The sequence below is a fragment of the Eptatretus burgeri genome, chromosome 8 (genome assembly GCF_056783735.1).
Source record: "Eptatretus burgeri isolate ZD-2024b chromosome 8, Ebu_testis_v1, whole genome shotgun sequence".
In the NCBI taxonomy this organism is placed as follows: Eukaryota; Metazoa; Chordata; class Myxini; order Myxiniformes; family Myxinidae; genus Eptatretus; species Eptatretus burgeri.
This window is the reverse complement of record NC_140968.1, coordinates 35,537,063-35,561,154: the sequence shown is the minus strand read 5'-3', so window position 1 is coordinate 35,561,154 and position 24,092 is coordinate 35,537,063. Positions and strand designations below refer to the sequence as shown.

At 46.3% G+C, this 24,092-nt stretch overlaps 1 protein-coding gene across 4 annotated transcripts in view; it reads left to right on the top strand.

Annotated features, from left to right (window-relative positions):
* Window positions 1-24,092, top strand: part of SHC1 (SHC adaptor protein 1) — a 124,116-nt gene that overhangs the window by 74,624 nt on the left and 25,400 nt on the right. For all 4 annotated transcript variants that reach the window (XM_085891514.1, XM_085891515.1, XM_085891512.1 and 1 more), the window contains 5 exons: window positions 10,730-10,783; window positions 10,962-11,013; window positions 18,006-18,132; window positions 22,425-22,533; window positions 22,719-22,788. In XM_085891514.1, the coding sequence (XP_085747640.1) occupies window positions 10,730-10,783; window positions 10,962-11,013; window positions 18,006-18,132; window positions 22,425-22,533; window positions 22,719-22,788 (412 nt within the window). The remainder of the gene's footprint in view (window positions 1-10,729; window positions 10,784-10,961; window positions 11,014-18,005; window positions 18,133-22,424; window positions 22,534-22,718; window positions 22,789-24,092) is intronic.

The following is a 24,092-nucleotide window of genomic DNA, read 5'->3' as shown; positions in this document are numbered from 1 at the left end:
ATGGGGAAAAGTGAGCCAGAACCAGTATATTCACCCTACTTATATATTTTTTTAATCAAGTGCGATGTAACCTCATTCTTTTGCATTAGAGGTTAAGTCACACTTGTTCAACAACATTGTTGATGCACGGAAAATTTACTTTGTTAGCCCGTCCCATGTACAGCAGGAGATGGGTTTTGCAATATCTTCTTTGTGTGTGCCTGTCTGTCTCATCGAAGCTTTATTATGAGAATATGGAGAAGACAAATTAATGGCTTGGTCAAAAGGTCAAAGGTCAACATCACAAATCATCAATTTTCATCCGATTGACCTGAAATTTTAAGAATTTGCACATTGGGTCATGAATTGGTTCACCAATCAAAAGATAGAAGCTGATTGTTGTTTTTGGATCCAAAGATCAAGGTTGCATAAAATGTCAGTGACCCAGTTCGAGTGTAACCTGTGTTCTCTCATGAAGGCCAAAAGGTCAAGGGCACAAAATTATCAATTTTCATTTCATTGACTTGAAATTATGCCCCATTAACGTGCGCGCATTAATCTCCGAGTCTCGATTGTAGCCTTCAAGGGAGAAGCTTTGCCATCCATCCAGGTAAGGGGTAAAACCCCCCTGGACATGACTATATATATATATATATATATATATATATATATATATATATATATATATATATATATATATATATATATATATATATATATATATATATATATATATATATATATATATATATTGTTGCGGATTCGCGCCCGCCGGCGTGCGGACGGCCACGTAACTCGAATCGCGGCACGTCGCCCACCGGACGGACAATCCAGTCGTGACCCTCTCGGACTAACGCCGGGAACTAGTCATGGGTGGACCTTTCGGTCTCACCACGATCGTGCCAATCGGCCCCCGCGTGGGATAGGGTTGCTCGCCAAATTCGACCTACCTAAGTACCCACACGGAGGGTAGACCGGGCGATCGCACCTCGCCGCAGGTCGACTTCGGACACGGGCCACTTTAAGCGACCCGTTCCGTACTATCAGGATAACCGAGCGGTGTTATTCGTCGGCCTCGACGGTTCGATTAATTATCGGGCGTTTTAGCCCACGACCAACCCTTTACGTGAAGCAAGATGGAGATTCAATGAAAGAAAAGACGAAGCGAAGCGGGAAAACAGTTCAACATGAAGCACATTTATTTCGCGATGAACGGAAAGCACACATATACAATTCCACCAAAAGCACATGTAAAAGAAGAAGACAATGCAATATTACACAAAAAGCAAATGCAACAATGCAGATCTATCCGACTACCGAGCACACGGCAACACTTATACAATTTTACTTCACAGACGGCGCCGACAACACATGTACCCAAAACAAAAGAAAAAGAACCACCCTCAAGGATGAGGCGGGCCTGGGGCCGAGACCGGGTCGGGCCTACCCGTCTGATGATGAGACGCGAAGTGGCGGTGGTTCCTCAACTCCGCGGGCCTCGCGGACAGTGTCTGGTAGGGGGTGGGAAAGGGGCCCCCTTTGTCGCGCTATCTCAGCGCGGGGGGAAACAGGAGGGGGTTGCTGATGCTCGGGGGAAGGAGGATATCACCTTGTCTCGGGTCCCGCGACGAGCGTCTCCACCTCGACCTCGGTCGCGCCGCCGTCCTCTCCCTCTGCAGCTCCCGGCACCGACGCGAGCACCCCCTCGTCTGCCTTCGCCGCCGCCACCTCTCCACAGCTCCGTCTACTCGCCCTCTCCGTCTCCTCTCTTGGCTCGTCCCAACTCTTCACTCTTGACTTCTCCCACTTCTTTCCAGCTCCACCGACGACTCTCTTGAACTCCGCACAACTCCTTTTACTGACGAACGCAGCCGTTTATATAAGCCCCGTGGCTTCGCTCTTTCACCCTTGACCCTTTGCCTCCGACCCTTCACCTCTAACTGGCTCCCCATTGGACCGAGGAAAAGTGGGCGTGAATGCTTTTTGATCCATGAATTTGCATATCGCGACCTCCCTCCAACGCCCTGGAGGCGGGGCCAAATCGCCCACGCTCTCCGTTTGGACGGAACAAAAGTGGGCGTGAGTCGTTTTTGATCCGTTTTCTGCGGAAAGTCCGTGATGTTTTTGAATACGCTGCTCGGTGCGCGCCCTGCACGAGTCCAATATCGGTGCCCACGAGTGGTGCGAGATGGTGTGGATGCGATGGTGGCGAGTTGTGGCGGTAAAGGTCGTGGCTGTTGTTGTGAAGCGGCGTTGTGGTTGTTGTGAAGCGGCGTTGTGGTTGGTGGTTGTTGTTGTGAAGCGGCGTTGTGGTTGGTGGTTGTTGTTGTGAAGCGGCGTTGTGGTTGGTGGTTGTTGTTGTGATGGCTGTTGAGACGTGGTTGGTGGTGGTAGTAATGGCGGCTGGTCCAAAATAAAGATAGTAAAAGAAAAACGGCTATCCTGAAGAGTCGCAGCCCGACTGAATGACATTTATTCCCTCGAAATAACGGGTTTGGGCCAAACTACACATATACTTACAGAGATATCTCACCTAAGGGACCTGAATGGTGGTTTGTGAATTTCGTCAACCACAACACTACCCCCTCCCCTTTTTACAGACTCGTCCCGAGGTCAAATTTTCGTGTGCCATCATGTGTAGTTTTCCCCTAGTACATTTTACCTACGGATCCCTGAGTGCGACATTCATGGTATTCATGTCCCCAAAATAAATAACCTGAGGGCTGAGTAACTACCTAAACAAACTCACTCACACGGACGACTTAAATAAAATTGCCGGCGCTAAGACAGACATGCCGGGGGCGCACTCATATTTACAGTACATCTTAACCTTAACTTACAAATTTTACACTAAACCATGGCCCAGGATCATTGAACTCTGCAAAAAGAAAGCAGTTAGCAGGGAGCCAGGCTGCTCACATGCAGTCTCTGACTCAAACAATGCAGGTGACAGGGAACGTGGCCGGCTGCTCACACGCACTCCAAGGCCTTCCCTTTTGAACTGAACGCAGTGAACCACAACGGTGCATGGGCTGCACAAATGCAGTCTCCGTGCCAGCTCAAGTGGCACACGCAATGAACACAACGAATGGATGGATGAATGGTTTGAACTTAACGCAGTGAACCACAACGGTGCATGGGCTGCACAAACGTAGTCTCCGTGCCAGCTCAAGTGGCACACGCAATGAACACAACGAATGGATAGATGAACACAAACACGGTGCACGGGCCGCCAGTGCAGGCCCGTGTTGTAGCTGCCAACAGGGCAGTTCTCGCAGCTTGCAAACTGTTGCCTTGATCCTGGCGCACATGGCAATGAACAGGGGGGGGGCAAAGCAAAAATTGAACGGGGGCTGGTGAGCAGGGGCAGTGGGCATGGCATGGCAAAGGCAGCAGGCAAACACAGCCCGCAGAAGAAGGCCGCTGCAGGCAAACCCAGCCGGCAGATGAACTGGCCGGCACAGGCCTTGAAGTACCACAGCTGCAGATGATCCGGCCGGCACAGGCCTTGCAGCAACACAACAGCTGCTGATGAAGTGGGCCGGCCTCTGCCTTGCAGCAACACAGCCAGCAGATGAAGCTGGCCAGCCTTTGCCATTCAGTGGAGGTTGGTGGAGGGAGTGCGGTGGTGCTGGCCACTCGGAAGGCGGGCTCGGACCTACCCTACGGTCTCCCTCCCAACCTATCGCCTTTGCCTGTCACTGTCCATACCCACTCCCTTAATTTGTCAAACCCCAATTTAGCCCCAACTTTTTTTTTTTTTTTTTTTTTTTTTTTTTTACTTCCCCACTATAAATCGTCCCCTAACCCCCTTTATCGTCCTTGTTCGGCTAACCTATCCTGTCACCTAGCCTACTCCCAACCCCTACGTTCCCTTCCCGGAGGGGAATAAGGGAGAGCTAACGTCCTGTGTCGAGGCCCAATTCAAGCCTCAGAATGGCCTCCCCAGACTTCAGCGATCTAACCCAAAGTGGGTCCAGCGGCCCACAACGAGAGCGAGGGGATGGATGGTGCGGAGGGGTACACTTCCTAATCTACCCTATCCATTTAACCGTTAAACTACCCCGGGGCTTTCAACAAGTGCCTCTCGCTTAAACTATTGGTTCTAACAACCCAGATTCCCGTCGCCTGTGTTGGTGTCCTCACAATTTCGGGCCTCGCCCCCCAATTTTCTTCCCGTGCCCTCACACGGTCTCATGGCTGGGACACGTGGCTCCCTTTGGCAGGCACGACCCTCTGCCGATTCTCCAGCTATGGCACCCCCGGGCACTACACTGCCTCCGAGCCTACCAGCTCCCTAAACACCGGGGAGTGCCCCCCATGGCACCTCCCCTGAAACGCACACGTGGCAGGCTGGCTTACCAGGCCCCTTTCCGAGGGTCACCCGTGCCCACAACACTGCCCACGCGGCTAATGGCACCCCGGGCCCCCTCACCAAGCAGGCGCACCCGTGCCCACTACGCTATCCCGGCCCCCCATGGGCCCTTGGCCTACCACGGCCGACTAGCCTGGTGCCCGGGGTACCCACTCAGCGATACTCACCTTTCGCAGCCACGCTCTCAAGCCCGTCAACAGGGCTCCTGCACCCCTCCAAACGGGTTTCGAGCCTACTTCCCCACCAACAACAAAACGACCTCCATTTTTGTTAATTTGACTAACCCAGCTAACTCACTCTACACTGACCCCGGGGGTCCCTTGGGCAGGAGTCACTCCTCCCCCCAATCACTCATCGCACCATGCATTCCCCATTCACTCCACACACACAGACCCGCTGGCCTCACTCACTCAACATGTCTCCACCTCATAACTCACCAACAACTCTTCAACACACTCACCGCTGAACTCTGCCATCCTTCTATCTGCATCCCCTAACTAACTCGTGCTCCCACGTCGTCCCTTAAACTACAGCACGTTCCTTTTAACACTACGTCGCTAAACTACATCCCCTCTACACATTCACAAGTCTGTCCATGTCTCCTAACTCAAAAATTCATTTTATTTCCCAACCTAAAGCTCACTAAATCCCTCTACCTAATCCATTCCACGGACTCCATGAGGACTTACCCCTGCCCCATGGAGTCGGTCTAACTAAGCTAACCCTTCCCCCTAACTAGTTTCCATCCTGTGCCCTAGTCAAGGGGGTCTTCCACCCCTTGCCCAGGAATCCTGTGCACCCGAACGTGAGGCTTGCTTTTTTTTTTTTTTTTTTCATGCGCAGCACCTGCGCGGCAACTCGCAGCTCGCGCCCTTTACACCTGCCCGTGACGTCATGCAGCTGCACGTGTACCTCGTCCCTCCTTGGACGGTACCATCCGGCAGGGATACCCTTCCTGCCGGATTCCAACCCCACGTGCAGCCATGGCGTCACCGTGCGCATAAAAAAAAACAAGCCCCACGTCTCGAGGGGTTCCCCACGCGAACACATGTGCTTTGCCCGTTGGAGCTTAACACACACGATCGCGTGGAGAACCCGTCCGGTCCAAATCCGTAATCCTGCCTAAACTTTGTCCGTCCGCGGGATCGGCAAATCCACCGCGTGCGTTTCCGGACCGGGACTTCACTCTCGCAAGCGAGCACGTGGGGGCCTCGTGCGTTGCACAGCACGGACCTCGTGCTCACTGCTGGGTGAACCCGGCACGGTCCCCGAAACAACTACAGCCGCTACTCGGCTTTCTTTCTTCACATGTCGCCGTCGTCGTCGCCATTCAACACACGCACACCTGCGTGTTACGACGCTCACACTCCATTCCATTACATTCACACCGGGAGACGCGGCTGCGTGCTCCCGCATGCCAACCGACATCTCCCTCACATACCGCTCTCTCACACACACGGTCTCCCTTGCATAAACCATACCACTCACACGTGGTGCTCCATTCACACACCGTGCCTCACTCATACACCGTGCCTCACTCACACACGCGGGGGCACTCAACCACGGTGTTTCATCCACACACCGTCCCTCACTCACACACGCGGGGGCACTCAACCGCGGTGCCTCATCCACACTGGCCGTTTCATCCACACACACGGCCTCACTCACACACGGTGCCTCATCCACACACGGCGTGCTGAGAAGCACGTACTCTGGCACCATCGCCACCACACCACTCACACACGGGGTCGCTTCCACACACGGGGACGCACTCACGCCTTGCACCACACACACAGGGACAACCACACTGGGGATTCGTGTCCCCACAAGGGTCTCCGGGGCCTCTATACCCCCCCAAGTTCTCCAAGCACCCGTTCGCAGCACTCCTCCCCTCGACCCCGCAAAGCACGACCGAACTCACCTGGTCGTGACTCGCCTCAAGGGGGCATACTCCCTCCCCTCGTTCCTGGAGGAGGCTCTCCCGCTGCTCGCACCGGGCCTCCACCCAGTCCACCAGCTCACCCCCATTGTCCTCCACTACCTCCGTGTGTGTGTGTGCGTCACTTACACCGTCTTCATCGTGTAGTCTTCCCTCCATCGTTCCCATCTCCCTTGTCTCTGCCAACTCAGTCACCTATTCACCCTTTACCTCCCTTGTCTCAACTATTATTTCCGTTGTCGTCACCTCGTGTCTCGTCTCACACGTTTTGGTCTTCCCATTTAATTTTTCCCTTTCGGTCATCGTCACGACCCTCGCCCAACACGCCCCCCGAATTATTTTTTCACCCGCCTCCACCGCGGGCCCGACAGCCGTTGCACCCCCTTCCAGCTCGTTCGCTCCCACACGTGGAGTCGCCATTTTTATCTCCCTGGTCACGGCCTTCATGCCCGCCTGCAGGCATCGGCCCATGTTCTGCGTCTCACCCCGCAGCTTTTTCGTTTCTTTTTTTCATTTCGTTTTTCATTTCATTTGTATTTGCATCCATCTTTTCGTTCATGTTCGCATTTATCTTTTGTGCATTCGCATCCATCTTCTCTGTCATTTCCTCATTCATTCTTGCCAGCATGGTGAATAGCTGGGCCATGTCGGGTGCGCTTGGGTGAGCCGTTTCGGCAGGGGTTGGGGAAGGGTTTTGGTGGAGAGTGGGAGGGGAGGTGTCACACACCGCGGCCGCTGCCGCACCCATTTCGGGCTCTGGGTTCAGTTGGGCGAGTTCATTTTCCTGTACAACCAACATTTCCTGCACGGGGATTTCATCCTGGACCATGGATCCTACACATTCTACATCCATTTCTAATACCCCCGGCTCCCGCTCGCCTTGAGACGCCATCTTGCTTCTCTTAAAGGGTTAATTTAGCTCGCTCGTAATTTGGAGGGAATCGGGGGTCGCTCCTCTCACCCCTGGACCGATTCCCGTGAATTTAATTGGAGACAGGAGAGCCCGTTTTCCCGTTCTCCGATACCAGTGCCGCGAGGAGGGCGATGGGTTTATATCGCACGACCTGACACCAGTGTTGCGGATTCGCGCCCGCCGGCGTGCGGACGGCCACGTAACTCGAATCGCTGCACGTCGCCCACCGGACGGACAATCCAGTCGTGACCCTCTCGGACTAACGCCGGGAACTAGTCACGGGTGGACCTTTCGGTCTCACCACGATCGTGCCAATCGGCCCCCGCGTGGGATAGGGTTGCTCGCCAAATTCGACCTACCCAAGTACCCACACGGAGGGTAGACCGGGCGATCGCACCTCGCCGCAGGTCGACTTCGGACACGGGCCACTTTAAGCGACCCGTTCCGTACTATCGGGATAACCGAGCGGTGTTATTCGTCGGCCTCGACGGTTCAATTAATTATCGGGCGTTTTAGCCCACGACCAACCCTTTACGTGAAGCAAGATGGAGATTCAATGAAAGAAAAGACGAAGCGAAGCGGGAAAACAGTTCAACATGAAGCACATTTATTTCGCGATGAACGGAAAGCACACATATACAATTCCACCAAAAGCACATGTAAAAGAAGAAGACAATGCAATATTACACAAAAAGCAAATGCAACAATGCAGATCTATCCGACTACCGAGCACACGGCAACACTTATACAATTTTACTTCACAGACGGCGCCGACAACGCATGTACCCAAAACAAAAGAAAAAGAACCACCCTCAAGGATGAGGCGGGCCTGGGGCCGAGACCGGGTCGGGCCTACCCGTCTGATGATGAGACGCGAAGTGGCGGTGGTGCCTCAACTCCGCGGGCCTCGCGGACAGTGTCTGGTAGGGGGTGGGAAAGGGGCCCCCTTTGTCGCACTATCTCAGCGCGGGGGGAAACAGGAGGGGGTTGCTGATGCTCGGGGGAAGGAGGATATCACCCTGTCTCGGGTCCCGCGACGAGCGTCTCCACCTCGACCTCGGTCGCGCCGCCGTCCTCTCCCTCTGCAGCTCCCGGCACCGACGCGAGCACCCCCTCGTCTGCCTTCGCCGCCGCCACCTCTCCACAGCTCCGTCTACTCGCCCTCTCCGTCTCCTCTCTTGGCTCGTCCCAACTCTTCACTCTTGACTTCTCCCACTTCTTTCCAGCTCCACCGACGACTCTCTTGAACTCCGCACAACTCCTTTTACTGACGAACGCAACCGTTTATATAAGCCCCGTGGCTTCGCTCTTTCACCCTTGACCCTTTGCCTCCGACCCTTCACCTCTAACTGGCTCCCCATTGGACTGAGGAAAAGTGGGCATGAATGCTTTTTGATCCATGAATTTGCATATCGCGACCTCCCTCCAACGCCCTGGAGGCGGGGCCAAATCGCCCACGCTCTCCGATTGGACGGAACAAAAGTGGGCGTGAGTCGTTTTTGATCCGTTTTCTGCGGAAAGTCCGTGATGTTTTTGAATACGCTGCTCGGTGCGCGCCCTGCACGAGTCCAGTATCGGTGCCCACGAGTGGCGCGAGATGGTGTGGATGCGATGGTGGCGAGTTGTGGCGGTAAAGGTCGTGGCTGTTGTGAAGCGGCGTTGTGGTTGGTGGTTGTTGTTGTGAAGCGGCGTTGTGGTTGTTGTTGTGAAGCGGCGTTGTGGTTGGTGGTTGTTGTTGTGATGGCTGTTGAGACGTGGTTGGTGGTGGTAGTAATGGCGGCTGGTCCAAAATAAAGATAGTAAAAGAAAAACGGCTATCCTGAAGAGTCGCAGCCCGACTGAATGACATTTATTCCCTCGAAACAACGGGTTTGGGCCTAACTACACATATACTTACAGAGATATCTCACCTAAGGGACCTGAATGGTGGTTTGTGAATTTCGTCAACCACAACAATATATATATATATATATATATATATATATATATATATATATATATATATATATATATATATATATATATTTTTTTTTTCTTGAGTGAAAGTTGTTTCTTTTTATTTATTTATTTTGTTCTTGAGTGAAAGTTAAATGTTTCTTTTTATTTTTTTGAAGTGAGGATGGGGAATAGGATTAAGTTAAGGAAGTTGAAAGGACAAAACTTTAGAGAAAAAAATCAAAACAAGGCATGCAACTTCAGAGCAGAGACAGAATTTGCATGCTGGCTAGCTGAGGCCTGGTGACTTGGCCTGAGCCACATGGATGCAAATTCAACAATACAACACAAAGTACAGTTTAACACCGAAAATTGGACGAAAATATTACACATGTCTGGTCCAGAAAACGTAACTTTGATTAGCTCCAATGAGGAACTGCCAATCCAACGTCCATTTGCACAGACACTGCCTACCCCAAAAAAGTAAGCATGGACATGGACATCCATTCTTAGCCTCTTCTCTCAATGGTATTTTCTTTAACATTGAGCCTGGATATGAGTGTTCAGCATCACAATGGCAGTTTTTAATTATGGGGTGAATGAAGCTCAAACATTACCAACTGAACCATTTTAATCTTTACTCCATGGCCATACTGACCAGAAATGGCAGTTAAAATGAGAGTAAATGGGAGGTTAACTGAAATATCTCTGATAGTTGTGTCATTGACAAAGATTAATGAGGTTGTGTCGGTAGGGGGAGTTTAAATATAATGGAAAACGAAGTGTCCTTTCTCAAATGTAAGTGAGAAAACAACATTCATTCTGCCCTTTTGCAACCTTGTTTGTGTGTTCTGATGCCAGAGAACTGTTTCCCTTGTTTGGACCCTTGTTTATTTATTTTTTTAAAATCGTCAACATTATTTCTCTCTCACACACACACACACACACACACACACACACACACACACACACACACACACACACACACACACACACACACACACACACACACACACACACACACACACACACACACACACACACACACACACACAATCACTTGGTGCTTTGTCAGAAGTGGTGCATTGTCTCCACTAGCAGCATGTACAGATTTGAAGCAGAAACAAACCACACGCTCTCATTTACAGAAACCTGACCAAGTTGGATCCAGCAGGTTTGTCTGGGAGATTTCTCCACTCCTTTCTCCCTCCCCCCTTTCCATCTTCTCTCTCCCTCTCCATTAGAAGCAACCCATGCATGGTCATGGTGAGTGAAGATGTTCCAAATCCAGCATATTCTTGCTCAAAATTTGCTAGTGGAGATAAGGCATGTTTTTTATTTCTTGCCAAGTGTGGCAGAAAATGTACAAGTTTGAATCCCATATCCCACATTTGTCTGTCTTCCTGTCGTTTTTCTTTTCTCCGTTGTTATCGATCTAAATCTTCTGTATGGGGAATGTTGCTTGCTCTGCTGACGATGCGATTTTGAGCAGAATGATTCTTGCCAAGCACTCGCTTTTCATTGTTTGCTTTGTAATATCTTTCCATCTTCCATTAATGCTGATGGTGATCCTTTGATCGTTTTACAGATCATCGCTAATCATCACATGCAGTCCATCTCGTTTGCCTCTGGCGGAGACCCGGTAATGGCCCACGTCGGCCTCGCTTTACACAATTGATTGCCATCTCACCTCCAGTCTGCATGTTTCTCTAATTGTTCATAAAAAACACAACCACACGATTTGAGGTAATGTGCCAAGGAGAGATTGCTTCTTTTATCAGTGCACAAAATAAACATCACTTTGTCTGCTGCATTTTCAGGACACGACAGACTATGTGGCATATGTTGCTAAAGATCCTGTGAACCAGCGAGGTGAGCCGTAACAGGGAGCTATCCCTTGGTGCTAAAATACTCCTCGATTTTTGTCTTTGGTGCCAAAAAATGTGCACTACAAATAAAAGGCATGTGGTTTTGGTGAGAGTTTCATTATTTGACCAGTCTTTAGTGGCTAATTCCTCCGTGAAAGTTTTATTCCTTTCTATGATTGGCTGCTTTTGCTTTGAAACCCTTATTGCATTAATTATGTTATGATGATTTTTTAAAAATACTTTAAAAAAATTTTAAACTGTTTAACTACATTTTTTTTAAACTCAGGAGAATTGACTGTTTGATTTTGAAGTAATTTGAGAATTTTGTTATGATGTAGCCAACACATGTCATGGTAAGCTTTGATGGATGAATGAATGGTGGTCATTGCCAGGTTAAATCTATGTTGCTTTTAATATGTGTGCCCTTACAAGGAACTTCAATGCAGGAGGAGATCATTAGGCCCATCGAAGCCTGCTCTATGGTTTCCAACCTATGGTTGTTTGTCTGTGCTTTGTCTTTTAAATGACTCGGCTGGGGTTCGAACTGCCAACCTCCCAGACTCGGAGTGAACGCGATAACCATTACACCACTGATTCCGGTTGAGAGTTGACTCATTCCTGCATATTTTTTTTATCCCCCGCCCCTCTGACAAGGTCAGACGGGGGACATTAAAATGAGTTCCATTCGACCGACTGATCATCTGTCCATGCACTTTTGTGCACGCAATATTTAAAAAATCGTTGAACATTTGGCTTTCATATTGAAGATACAGTATCTATTCCTCATGACATTATCTCAATGTGATTGTATTACAGCTGTGATTGACTGAATTCTGTTTCCATGGCAACCATCTCGGTAACTTGGCTTGTGTACGTGATATTTCAAAAACTGTTTTAGATTTAACTTTCATATTACACAGATCTATACCTCATACCACTCAAAATACGGGGACCTCGAGTATCAGCTTGTTCATCAACAGTCAATTCATTATGCCACTTTTTTCAAGCTTGGTGCTATGTATATGTCTAAAATCATTATCGTCATCATCATCATCATCACCACCACTGTTCGGTATTCTCCATCATATAGTTATTAAGCCTCCCCTTATTGGATAGTGGAAGGCGTATACCTGTTCTCAGGTCTGTTTCTGCAATTGGTACCTCAGAGTTTCCTCAATCCCAAAGGAGTACTAAACCACTGTTTAGGTCCCCCCCCCCTTTTTTCTGCCAATGTCTGAGCTGTCTGGCTGGGACTTTTGGAATGAAATTTTACATCAATAATGCAAATAAAATGTATGCAGGGTTGACATTTTTTGACCTTGACATTTTTAAGGTTGTGACATAATTGTAGTCCTTTTAATATTTTTCACCATAACTTGATTCAGGTTTGTCCAATCAGAACGAAATTGCCCTCTCTCGATAGCCTAGAGCATGGCAAGTTTACGCTTAATTTATATCATACCCCTTTGAGTTAAAGATCAAGGTCAAGTGGCAGTCTGAAAAAAAAAAAATGCTTTTTATCCCCCACCGCGTGGCGGAAGGGGATATTGTTTTTTTTTTTTTTGTCATCGCTCAATTTTTTCCAATGCGGAAACTCAGACTGCTTGGCCTTCCAAGATGTTTTTGTATCATAATAGTGGACCTGCACTGAAGTTGTGCACTTGATATTTACCCTCGCCAGAGGAGAGGGTATTGCAATTGGGTCCGTTTGTCTTTGTTTGCTTTGGTGTCCACACATAATGTGAATATAATGTAGGCCACAAACACCACCAAGTGGTAGCCATTATTAGTACACATTCTTTTTTTTGTCTTTTTTTTTTTCTCAACCGAGTACCTCAAAGTATGTACAATTCGAATGAGTACATCTCTAAAGTACGTAGAATTAGAATGCAAGTACGTCTATAAAACCACATGAAACAAGTCTGGGTGAGGGTAAGCAATTTTTGATTGCTTGTTATAGTTGATTAGTGTCATTGACCTACTTTTTCTGATCCTGACCGAATTAACAAAAACACCTTTTTGATCATAACTTAAATAATTTTATTTTTCATGATGTTTAGTTTTCTGGATAGAATGTAGATGTATACCCATTTTCTTAATTTACACTCCATCACTAAATGTTGAAGGTCAAGGTCATATGGCAGTGTGAAGAAGATAATAATAATATGGCCATTGGACTGTGGGTGCTGGGGGAGGCTTACTCTTAGCGATCGCTTTGTGATCGCAGATATCTATTTAATAATTGCTATCTCTATAATGTGTATATTAATACAATCCAAACTAGAGGGGGAGCACTCGGGAGAGTGCAAAACCTCCACCGCTAATACTGCTGGGTCACTCAAGTGAACCTTGTATCTTATTCATTAAATATGTCAACAGTGCTGACAGAGTTATAGTTCTTTTCTCCAACATTTTTTTTTTGGGGGGGGGGGGGGTTGGAAATCACTTAAAACATGCAGAAATGTAAGAAAAAGAAATCGAAATTTTGTTGAAAAAAAAAGTTGCAAAAAAATTATTTTCTCTAACTTTTTTTTCAGGGGGGGTTGGAAATCACTTAAAACATGTAGAAATGAAAAAAAAAAACTTTTTTTCCTCAATTTTTTTGGGGGGGTTGGAAATCACTTAAAATGTAGAAATGCAAAAAAAAAATTTTCTCTAACAATTTGGGGGGGGGGGTTGGAAATAACTTAAAACATGTAGAAATGCAAAAAAAAAAAAAATTTTTTTGGGGGGTATAAATTTTTTGGGGGGTTGGAGATCACTTAAAACATGTAGAAATGCAAAAAAAAATTTCCCTTTTTTGGGGGGCGGTAACAATTTTTTTTGGGGGGGGGTTGGAAATCACTTAAAACGTATAAATGCAAAAAAAAACATTTTTTCTCTAACAAATTTTGGGGGGGGGGGGTAAATTTTGGGGGGGGGGGTTGGAAATCACTTAAAACATGGAGAAATGCAAAAAAAAAAAAAAAAAATTTTCTCTAAATTTTTTTTGGGGGGGGGTACCAAGTCCAAAATTTAATGGCATTATCCTTGGACCATACCTTACCCCCCCCCCCACCAAGTTTCGTCAATCCGTCGGAGTTTTTCCGTAATACTGTTCACAAACAAACAAATGTCACCCGCAGGGTGACCCGTATCTTGCCAAAAGGTGACCACGTGTGACTTCTTTAAGGTCACACTGAGGTGAACAGAGCTGCTATCCACCAGGAGCGACTCCTTGAGGAATATCTGCCTATGAGAGATTCCGATGAGAATCGTTCTACAGAGTAACCATGAAAAATATGCTTTTGCCTCATAACGTCACCAAATGACGTCATATTGTCTCAAGCTTGACATATCTAGAAAGCACTCATCGAGGTGTTTAATTTGAGGTACTACACGATATGGTTCCTAAAACTTGAAAATTTGACCTTGGGGTCAAATATGTTTGACCTGAGGCGCTAACCATGAAGGTCAAGGCCAATCGCCACCAAAAATTAATCAGCTGAGCGACCATGAACTATATTCCCATGAAGTTTGAAGACTATCCGATCAAAATTACTCAAAAAATAAGGGTTTCGTCGACTCTCCTGATTTGCGACAAAGTGACCTTGACCTTTGACCTTTGACCTTGACCTTCAAAATTTTATGCGCTGAAAGGGACCTCTATAGGCCTCTGATATGCGAAGTTACAAAAATTTCCAATGATAACTGTGCTCTGCAGAGTGATTTATGCGTGATTACAGACCAAAAAATAAATAAATAAATAAACATATGAAGGTCAAGGCCAATCACCACCAAAAATTAATCAGCTGAGCGCCAGACCATGAGCTATATTCCCATGAAGTTTGAAAACGATCCGATCAAAATTACTCAAAAAATAATGGTTTCGTCGACTCCCCTGATTTGCGACAAAGTGACCTTGACCTTTGACCTTGAACTTCAAAATTTTGTGCACTGAAATGGACCTCAAAAGGCCTCTGATATGCGGTTACAAAAATTTCCAATGACAACTGTGCTCTGCAGAATTTTTATACATGATTACAGACAAACAAACAAACAAACAAAAAAAAAAACATACAAGCTGACTAACATATCTTGCAAAAACTTCGTTTTGGCAAGATAACAAACAAACAGAAAGGGGTGAAAACAGTAACCTCCATCCATCTACAAAGATGGTGGAGGTTAATAATTGTTGTAAAGTGCTGAATAAATATGTGACTTTCAAAATGACGTTTGAATGCTAAAGAGGCCTTTTGCGCATGCGCTGTGTGTACATTTTCATACTGTCACAGATCCAGGTCTCGAGGCTTGCCACGAGGGGAATAACTTGGGTCCCTCCCGAATGCCCGTTCTTGAGACCGCTGGGCACAGATAACTGCGTGTACCAACAGGTTCTGAAGCAACCACCAACGCCGATTGGCACAGCCAATCCGGGCAGGGTTACACTACTTCACGTGATACCTTGCCTATGGACGGCCGGCCAATTGGGGTCAGTGCCCTCAGCGCACACTCGGATTACTGCCGAGCATTACAGTGAGTGTGTGCTGGCTGACAAAGCAAATTATGGGGGTAGAACGTCCCGTCGACCCTTACTTGTGCACAGCTTCGGACCAATAAAGGAAAAGGCAACCGAGACACATTGGAAATAGCAACAAACAATATTTATTACAAATGCGCAAGAAAGCAATAATTTAAAAGCAATTGTTTATAAGCAAAAAGGCACAAAAGAGCGGATTTAACCAGAACATCTATTCTTCTTCAATCTTACTTAAACAAAAGACTTGGCCTTCATTCACTCGGGGGCGAAGAATAAAACAAGGAGGACGTGAAAATAAAATAAAAGTAATGAATGGAGAAAAGGAAAGCAGTCTTTCCTTCTCTCACCCACCTCACACAAATATACAGGAGAATGCGAAGGAAAATGGATGGGGAAGATAGGCAGTGGCGATGGCGATACAAAGCCGTGTTCCTGAGGTGCCCAGACCCAGTAGGCGAGTCATCTCTGGTGCCCCATATGTGCGACTCGCCCTCCTCTGCCTCAGATTATTCCTTCTCAGGCCCCCGTCGATGAGGTGCCGCCATTTTCCCTCTCCGTCCTTCATGGCTGACAGGATCGAGAGGGCAGGGTGACGCTCATGGAAGGAGTGTTCTTTTTCAACAGAAGATCGACACCAACTGCTCGTGAAACTTTATTTTCCCTCACACATTTTTGTTCCTTCCCACACGAGCCTTCTCAGTTTTTTAGTCTTCTGCTCATGCGAGCTTGTCCCGTTCGTTTCTCCTGTCTGCATCTGCTTTCTGCCTTTTGCTTCTTCCCCTTTCTGCTTTCTGAGCCGTCTGCTCAGGAGCACTCTTCGTCCCTGCTCGCACGAGCTTGTCGTGAGTGCTTCTTTGCTTTTCTGCTTCTTCTTCAGCTAAGCTTTCTTCACCATCCAACCAAAAGCCTTCTCCTCCTCCCATTGGTCCACAACCGATGGGGGTGGGTGCATGTGTAAATTGCCATGCCATTCTGAGGGAACTTTCAACGAAGCCCCTGCCCAACCTCTACGCGCCCAAAGCCGCAACAAGAGCCCCTAGCCCCCTCCTTCGTGTGGAAAACGCCCAGTCACTCTGTTTTGCACTGTACCACACCCGCGAGAAGCGCCACACCTCGCAGGCCATGCCAAGCACCACAAACATGCATGTGAGAGCACTCAATGAGTTACCAAGCAATGTGCGGATGGAAGGAACATGGAAAGGAACCCCGCATGACCGTGGGATTGAAGATAAGACCGATAGGGTGAAGGAGGGACTGTTGAAAGAATGTTTGATGGAGGGAGATTATTGGTAACAGAGGGGGAGGGGGAGGAGAAATTACATGGGGAAAATACAGCCAAGCCAATGCATGCCCCCCAAACAACCCTTTGACAAGGGACCAAGGACTATCTATACAAAGACTCGTGAAATAACTGATCCTTGGGTCACCTCTGTGTCCACCTCTGCTCTCCCCCTGAGGTAAGTTTTCCGTAACAATATATTTATTTATAACGGCCCTCACAGCCCGTACAGCTTCCACTCCCTCCCCGCCCCTTCCTCCCAAATAAAATGGATCGTAAATATGATCATTTAAAACTTACTCTTACTTGACAAGCCCCATATAAGACCTTCCCATCTGTGTTAAGAAGCACCCAAACCATATATGGTGTCTCCTTCTGGGAAGTCTTCTCTAATTTTGGGAATGACTGCATCGTATTTCCAATAGCAGACGTCAATTAAATAAATAGCCAAGACTGCCATGTTTAGACGAGGTAATCCCACAAGGTTCAATCCAGTGGCAATGATGGTCGAACCTTTTTTGGAGAACAAGCCCCTCTATGACCCTTCATGCCTTGCACTGGTCCACATCCTCAGTAGTTTGCAGCACGGGGAGATGCAGGCTTTCAGTTTTTTTTGGAAAGTTCAGAAAGTTTTCCAACTCTTTCATTGTGCAGAGGCACACCCCTTTCATGCGGGTACGTTTCCAAGTATTTCCGGCTTCTTTTAGAAGCTTTGAAAGTTATTGTAGATAACAATCCTTGTCGGGCATGCACAAATATACATTCAGCTGCCCCGATGAACCCCGGTGCCTGGGGTTTCTATGCATTCGTGCCAAGCATTCTGGGGTGGATTACTTCATTTCAAAAGTCATGTATTGGATGTTCTGTTTGCCATGTGTGCTTCTGCATTAAATCCATGTTCATGTTTTGTGTTTTTTTGGGGGGGGGGGGAACTACTTTCGTATCTCTACTTGCTATCCCTTAAAAACACAATTATCGCTGCATTATTCATCCTTGGGATACTTTTGATATTAACAAATATAACTTTTCTTAGTTTCTCTATCTCTATCTCTCTACATATATATTACTTTCTCCTTCCATATCTCTATTTTTGGCAAGAGGGACTCAAGGGCTTGCCTTCTCATAAGCCTTGATTGAATCCTGTCATTTGGGTGTTGTTTCTGAAGGACACTGTGACGAAAAGTTTTGTTTCTGTCAGCTTGCCACATCCTGGAGTGTGGTGAGGGCCATGCACAGGACGTGATCAGCACTATTGGACAGGCCTTTGAACTGCGCTTCAAGCAGTACTTGAAGAATCCACCAAAACTCATCACTCCACATGACAGGTACATGGGAGTTAATGCAGTGATTTTTGGCATCAATTTTCTTTTTAAAAAATGGCAGTTGAGGGGGTGGGAGGAGGGGTATAAAGTATTTTTTGTTGTACCAGCAGGGGCATCCTGGTTTATTTGCAACTTTTTTTTCAATGATAATTGTCGTCTGTGCTATTTTCAGCTACAATATTACCTAAAGCAAGATGACTGAAAATCGTTTGCCTTTGGAGGTTGACTGTTCATTGAGTCTCATTGCACTGCAGAGGCAGCTATAAGCCAGAAGGGTCCTAATGAGGATGAGGTGGTAAACCCTCATCGCAACCCATAAAGGCTACATTTTACTGGCACACTCAAGCAAACGGGAGACATGAATAAGCTTGAATTATTGCTCAACTGGCACATTATATCATTTACTGGTAACTCTTGAGACTCACTCAAATAACTGACTCAGCAAGTCAGTTACGTGTAGAACAACATTATTTGAGGTGGCAGTAGCAGGGGCTTTTGCACATGTTCGTCTTCTGGTTGTAAGATGCATTACAGTAGGTGAGGTATCTCCGGAACCGTAGCCAATTCCAAATAACCTAATGGGGCAATGCCACACTGCCCCCATCAAAGTATGCTACTCGCAGCCATGTGCTGCATCTGAAAGAAAAATATGCATTATATTTATTTATTTTTATACATTAAAAAATGGCTTTGAATTGCCCATATAAAAGCAATTATTATCCATTTATAAAGTACTTGTTGATCTGGAGTGTAATTTTCATCTTACGAGAAGAAGCCTGTGGTAAAAATCCCATGACAGAAAAAACCAGAAGCTTTTTAATCTTGTACTGAATGGAAGAGCTCAAAAATGGGAGGTTAGATATTTCTTTACAGGAATCAAGAAAAAAAAAAAACCAGGAATGAATCAAGGTCTGTAGAGAGGGAAGAGGATGCTACCTGCCTGTCTGAAGGATGAAGGATGCCATGGCAGAAGGTGGAGTCATCATCATGTATATTGTTACGACGAGCACGTCAGCCAATCGGTCCAGACTCACTGAGTCAGATCAAGAGCCTTAATCGCACCTTTACTTCGCTCAATTTGGTTCGTCGGAGGTCGATTGAGTGGCAGCTTCGTGGTTTGTCACACTCGATGAGGGGAGGGGGGGGGGGTTGGACTAGAACACTAATCGTTCTGCCAAATCTGTCCTTTATAAAACATGTTGGCCTGTACAGCTTTTCGATCATGGTGACTCGAGAAACTTGAGCGAGACCCAGTTCATTCATGTGTGGTATTCAAGGAAGAGGGGATAGTGAACAGGGAACATTTTGTAATACAAATGTATTCACCAATGCTGAAATACGAGCCCCGGTTTTTTGCACAGACAAGAGTCTTAAGTCGACTAATCCTAAATGGGCCCTCAAGCACACCACAATGGATGGACCAGGAGAAGGACAAGAAAGAAATACCAGCAACTGCCCATACGGGCACCGTGAGGTTCTTCATGGAGTCAACGGCTCCACATCCCGGTTAGGGAGGTTCAGCACACCCCACATCGATAGGGGCCCTGTTCTCATGCAGGCAAGGCAATTGTGTCAGTCCTGCAGCTTGGACCATGACTCCCACTGGACGGTGACGCGATCTCTGGACAACCGAACTGGTACATGACCTCTCCCAGAGTTGGGCTCCCACCATGGGTGTGTGGCCCTTGCGTGAGCATCCAGGATGCACCGTCCTGTCTCTTCTGCACCAATTGGTGCTTTGGTCATAAATCATTGGGAAATCCCTCCCCTGAGCCTCGAGTCTTTCTGAATGTTCGAGGCTCGCGCACTCTTGCCAAAACTAGCACCACCTCGGTGTGGCATGTTTTGATTCCCTTATAAAGCATACATGTCAACGAATTGTACATTGAGAAGGGAGGTGGTTTTTGACACAAACATGAGGGAGGGAAGATGACAGCTTTCTATACAAATATCGATGCACAATCCTTTATCACAAATAAATTACCTTGCACTTGTGCTAATACTTGTATTAAGAGAATAACCATGTCAAAGACTATAATCTTAACCCTGAGAAGCCATTCCTGCAACAATATAAAGAGGATGTTCCAGAGTCAGAGAGGTCGTTGATGAAGATTAGGAATAGGACTGGGCCCAGAACACTGCGTTGGGGCACTCCAGCCTTGATAGGGAGAGGAGATGAAAGGATTCTGTTGAGAGCCACATGTTGGCTACACGAGTGGAGTAAGTCAGTCAGCCATGAGTGGAGTTGGCTTTAGCTTCCATAGGCAGACAATTTGGAGAACAAGGCAGGGTGCCAGACTGCATTGAAAGCTAGAGATGTGTCTCGAGAGATGGCCCTGATGTCCTGCCTGACATTGAGGGTTGACATCCATTGGAGAGTAGAAGCAGCATGTCCAAGGTAGAGTGACCTGGTCTGAATCTGAGATGAGAACGTTGGAGAAAAGGAAGGATTTTATGTCAACTGCGATGAGGGATTCCATGACCTTGCTGATGATTGGCAGTAAGCCAATTGATCTGTAGTGAAGAGGATCAGTTTTTGCACCTTGTTTATGTAATATGGGGATGTTGCCTGACTTCCAAGCAGATGTAAGATGACCTAGGGCAAATGATAGGGTGAAAAGACTTGGGGAGAGGATGTGCAAGAGAAGCAGAGCAGGTTTTTAGGACACGTGAGCTGATGCCATCCAGTCTAATTGCAGAAACAGAGTTGAGGCTTGCCAGAAACTTCTCCACCTTCTGAGGTGCAAAAGATAGAGTCCAGGAGCAGTTGGGTGCGACTGGGTAAGGTGGGTACAGAGGGCGAGGGGTTCAGGACATAATATTTGAAAGCAAACGCAGAATTGAGGCATTCGACCTTTATAACGAGCGGAGTCTGCTGTGGTGCCATTTGAAGTGAGGGAAAGGATGGAGGGGGAACATATACTGGAGACAGACTTAACATGGTGCCACCAGGTTTGAGGTGGAAGACAATTTTGAAAGGACAGATGTTGTTGTCGTGCTCTCCTTAGAGTGGACACACACTTGTGGGCTTTGTGGAATGACCTGAAATTGCCATCAGTCAGGTTTGCCTTGCTGGAAGAGAAGGCAAGTTGCTTCAAAGCAACTGCCTCACCATAGGATTCAGTGTACCATGGGTGGGAGGGAAAAAGGGTAGGACAACTGCAGCTGAGATGGGATTAATCTGTGCATAAGAGACCAGGTTTCTCAGGAATAATCCCCAGGCTGCATTGATTTCAGGGGTGGTAGATGTAGGAGACTAGTTCTGAAGTGAGATGGCTGCTTGTACTCCCTGTCGATCTGCCTGAGTAAACTTCTAGACTTGCCAGCACTGAGGCAGCTCTCTGAGAATAGCCAGAGGGATGTTGATTTTTCACAAGCATATTATCAGATGAACCACTTAGAGCAGAGGAAGAGCAGATGACATTTACAGGGAAGTTAGTCATCACCAAGTCCATCAAGGAGGATTTGCCGTTGCGAGAAATCCAGGTGGGAAAGTTCACAGATTGAATCGGTCTCATCGCGTTACAGAAATCTTATTTTACTCGAGTGTCATGCCTGGTGAGAGAGATGGGGGACGAACACCCAGCCAATTTGCATGGTGACAATTGAAATCACCACATATGAGGAAGAGAGAGTCAGGATGAGCGGTTAGAGTTGGTTCATGTTCACAGAGAGATGTAGATGGAGTCGTTTCTGTTTGGAGCTGTACTTTGATCTGAAATGAAAACTTTATAAGTGGGGTTTGCATTATTTCCATATGGTCATTTGTCATGAGAATCAGATATGCCAGTTGAATGTTGAATCTCAAGTCTTTGGCAATTTAGAACTTGCTAAGATCATTGATTAGACTTGAGATCCCTTCAAAGGTCATGTTCTTAAACCCAGCTCCACCCCACCCATCCAACCCCCACCTACCCCTCCGTATCAGTTTGCAATGTTGAGTGAACTTATTTCAAACATGACTAGAATGTGGGAATGCCTATCTGAGATGAGTAAATTAGTGTTGCTGTTTTCCCATCATGTACTGGAATTGCTTTTCTTTATAAAGGTGAATACATTGAATTGAATGACTTCTTTTTTTTTCTTTTCTTTTTTTTAAACACCCAGTTTTGTGAACTGAGACGTACAATGACTTGATACGAAAGCAAACTTTCTCCAATTGTAAGCAACCTGTGCATTGCACAATAAAATGTCCCTCTGGGTGTTGGCATCATTGGTGAAATTTTGTGTAATTACCACCATTGTTCATCACAGGCCAATCTACTGTCTATTGCTTTCCTCATTTGTCTTTTGAGGATGTCAAACTTGGAAGGCTCAGCTTGGGATGAAGAAGAGGAAGACGCTGAAGAACATCAGTATTACAACAGCATTCCAGGCAAAGAGACACCCAGCACCGCTTCTGAGGTAACTTGTATTACAATGGCAGTACAACACCGATTGTCTCATCATTGTTTATCGCATGGTTCTGCCACTGCATCGTTTGTTTCACCACTTTACTTTATCTTGATTTTGAGGTCACTCGTGGATGTGGGATTGCAAATCCACTTTTTTTTTCATGAATACGTTATCCTCTTGTTACCCAATCGTAGCTTTGCTTCGAGGACCAGGTAGCTGCTGTGTTGCTGGAAGGTGGAGGCAAGCCTGTGTACACAAATGCTGGTAAGATGTGGTAAGGTTTACATGTTGCAAGATTCCGGATGTTATTCCAGTAGTATGGGGAGCTTTTGTATTCAACTTATTGACTTGATAAATTTGGTGTCAACCTATTTTTTTTTTTTCTTGTGCATATGTATGAAAGTTTTTTTTGGGGGTTTTTTTTTTTCATCAACTTAAAGTAATTAAGGGATGACAGGGGAGATTCCCCAATTTTGCATCCTCATTGGATTTTTTTCCAATTCATATTTATTATTTGATTTGTTTCCATACATCGATGTGGCAAATGACCAAACAAACACCTCGTCAACCTCCTGCCCACATCATGTCAAGTAATGAACAGACTCGTTTTGACTTCTCTTGCACACACTTCTTCTTGATGTCGTAATGGCATGTGTCTGAAAAATCGTTGCCTTGTTATAAACGTGTTTTAATAAAAACTTGACTGCTTTATCTCTGATCCTCACGGCAAAAAAAATTCGTCATACAAAAAGATTCATCATTAGTGGTTTGAATATCCTCAGCAGCCATGTTTTGTTTTGTTTTCGACCTACAAGGTACTTGGTTGCCTGCTCTTCCATCTGCCAGTCTCCCCGTCACTTCCAAGTGCAGTGAATACGTTAACGTCCCTCACATCGCGCATTGATTTCTCTTACATTTGGAGCTTGTGAAGGAACAAAAACAACAAACAACAATGAAGGTTTCATGACCATTTCCCCTCCTTTTTTTCAGGGGATTGGTTCAATGATGGCATTCCTCCATACGGATCTATTCATTGCATCGATGCTGCACAAACCTAAACATTCAATATCTTTCTTGGCATTTTCAGTCCTCCTCTCAGCTTTCTTCCATCTACTACTATGAGCTTTATTGCTTTCCATGCAGCTTCATCTTCTGACCTTCATCGCACGTGACCACACCAACAAAGTCTTCTCCAACTTGCTACTTCACTCGTGTTGATGTTTTTTTTTTCATCTTTTCATGATTTCCGAATTCAAAATTCTTTATTTCAGAGACTATCCATAATAATAACAAGTGAAATCCTGCAATACAGCACGTGTGGTGAAGCAAATGAGTACACTAATGTTAAAATATGCAATTTGTTTTTTCAGTTGAAAAACAATTAAAAAGCATACTTAATATTTGAAATGTAAAAATCTTGTTATTATTGTGATAAGCACCTTTATATATAACAGAAGGAATGAAATCGTTCGATACAGCGTGTCAGGAGGCCGCAAAAGAATGATTGTAAGTAAATTTCAACTACTAATGCATGACGAAACACTTGTTTATGGCTAATATTAAAGACA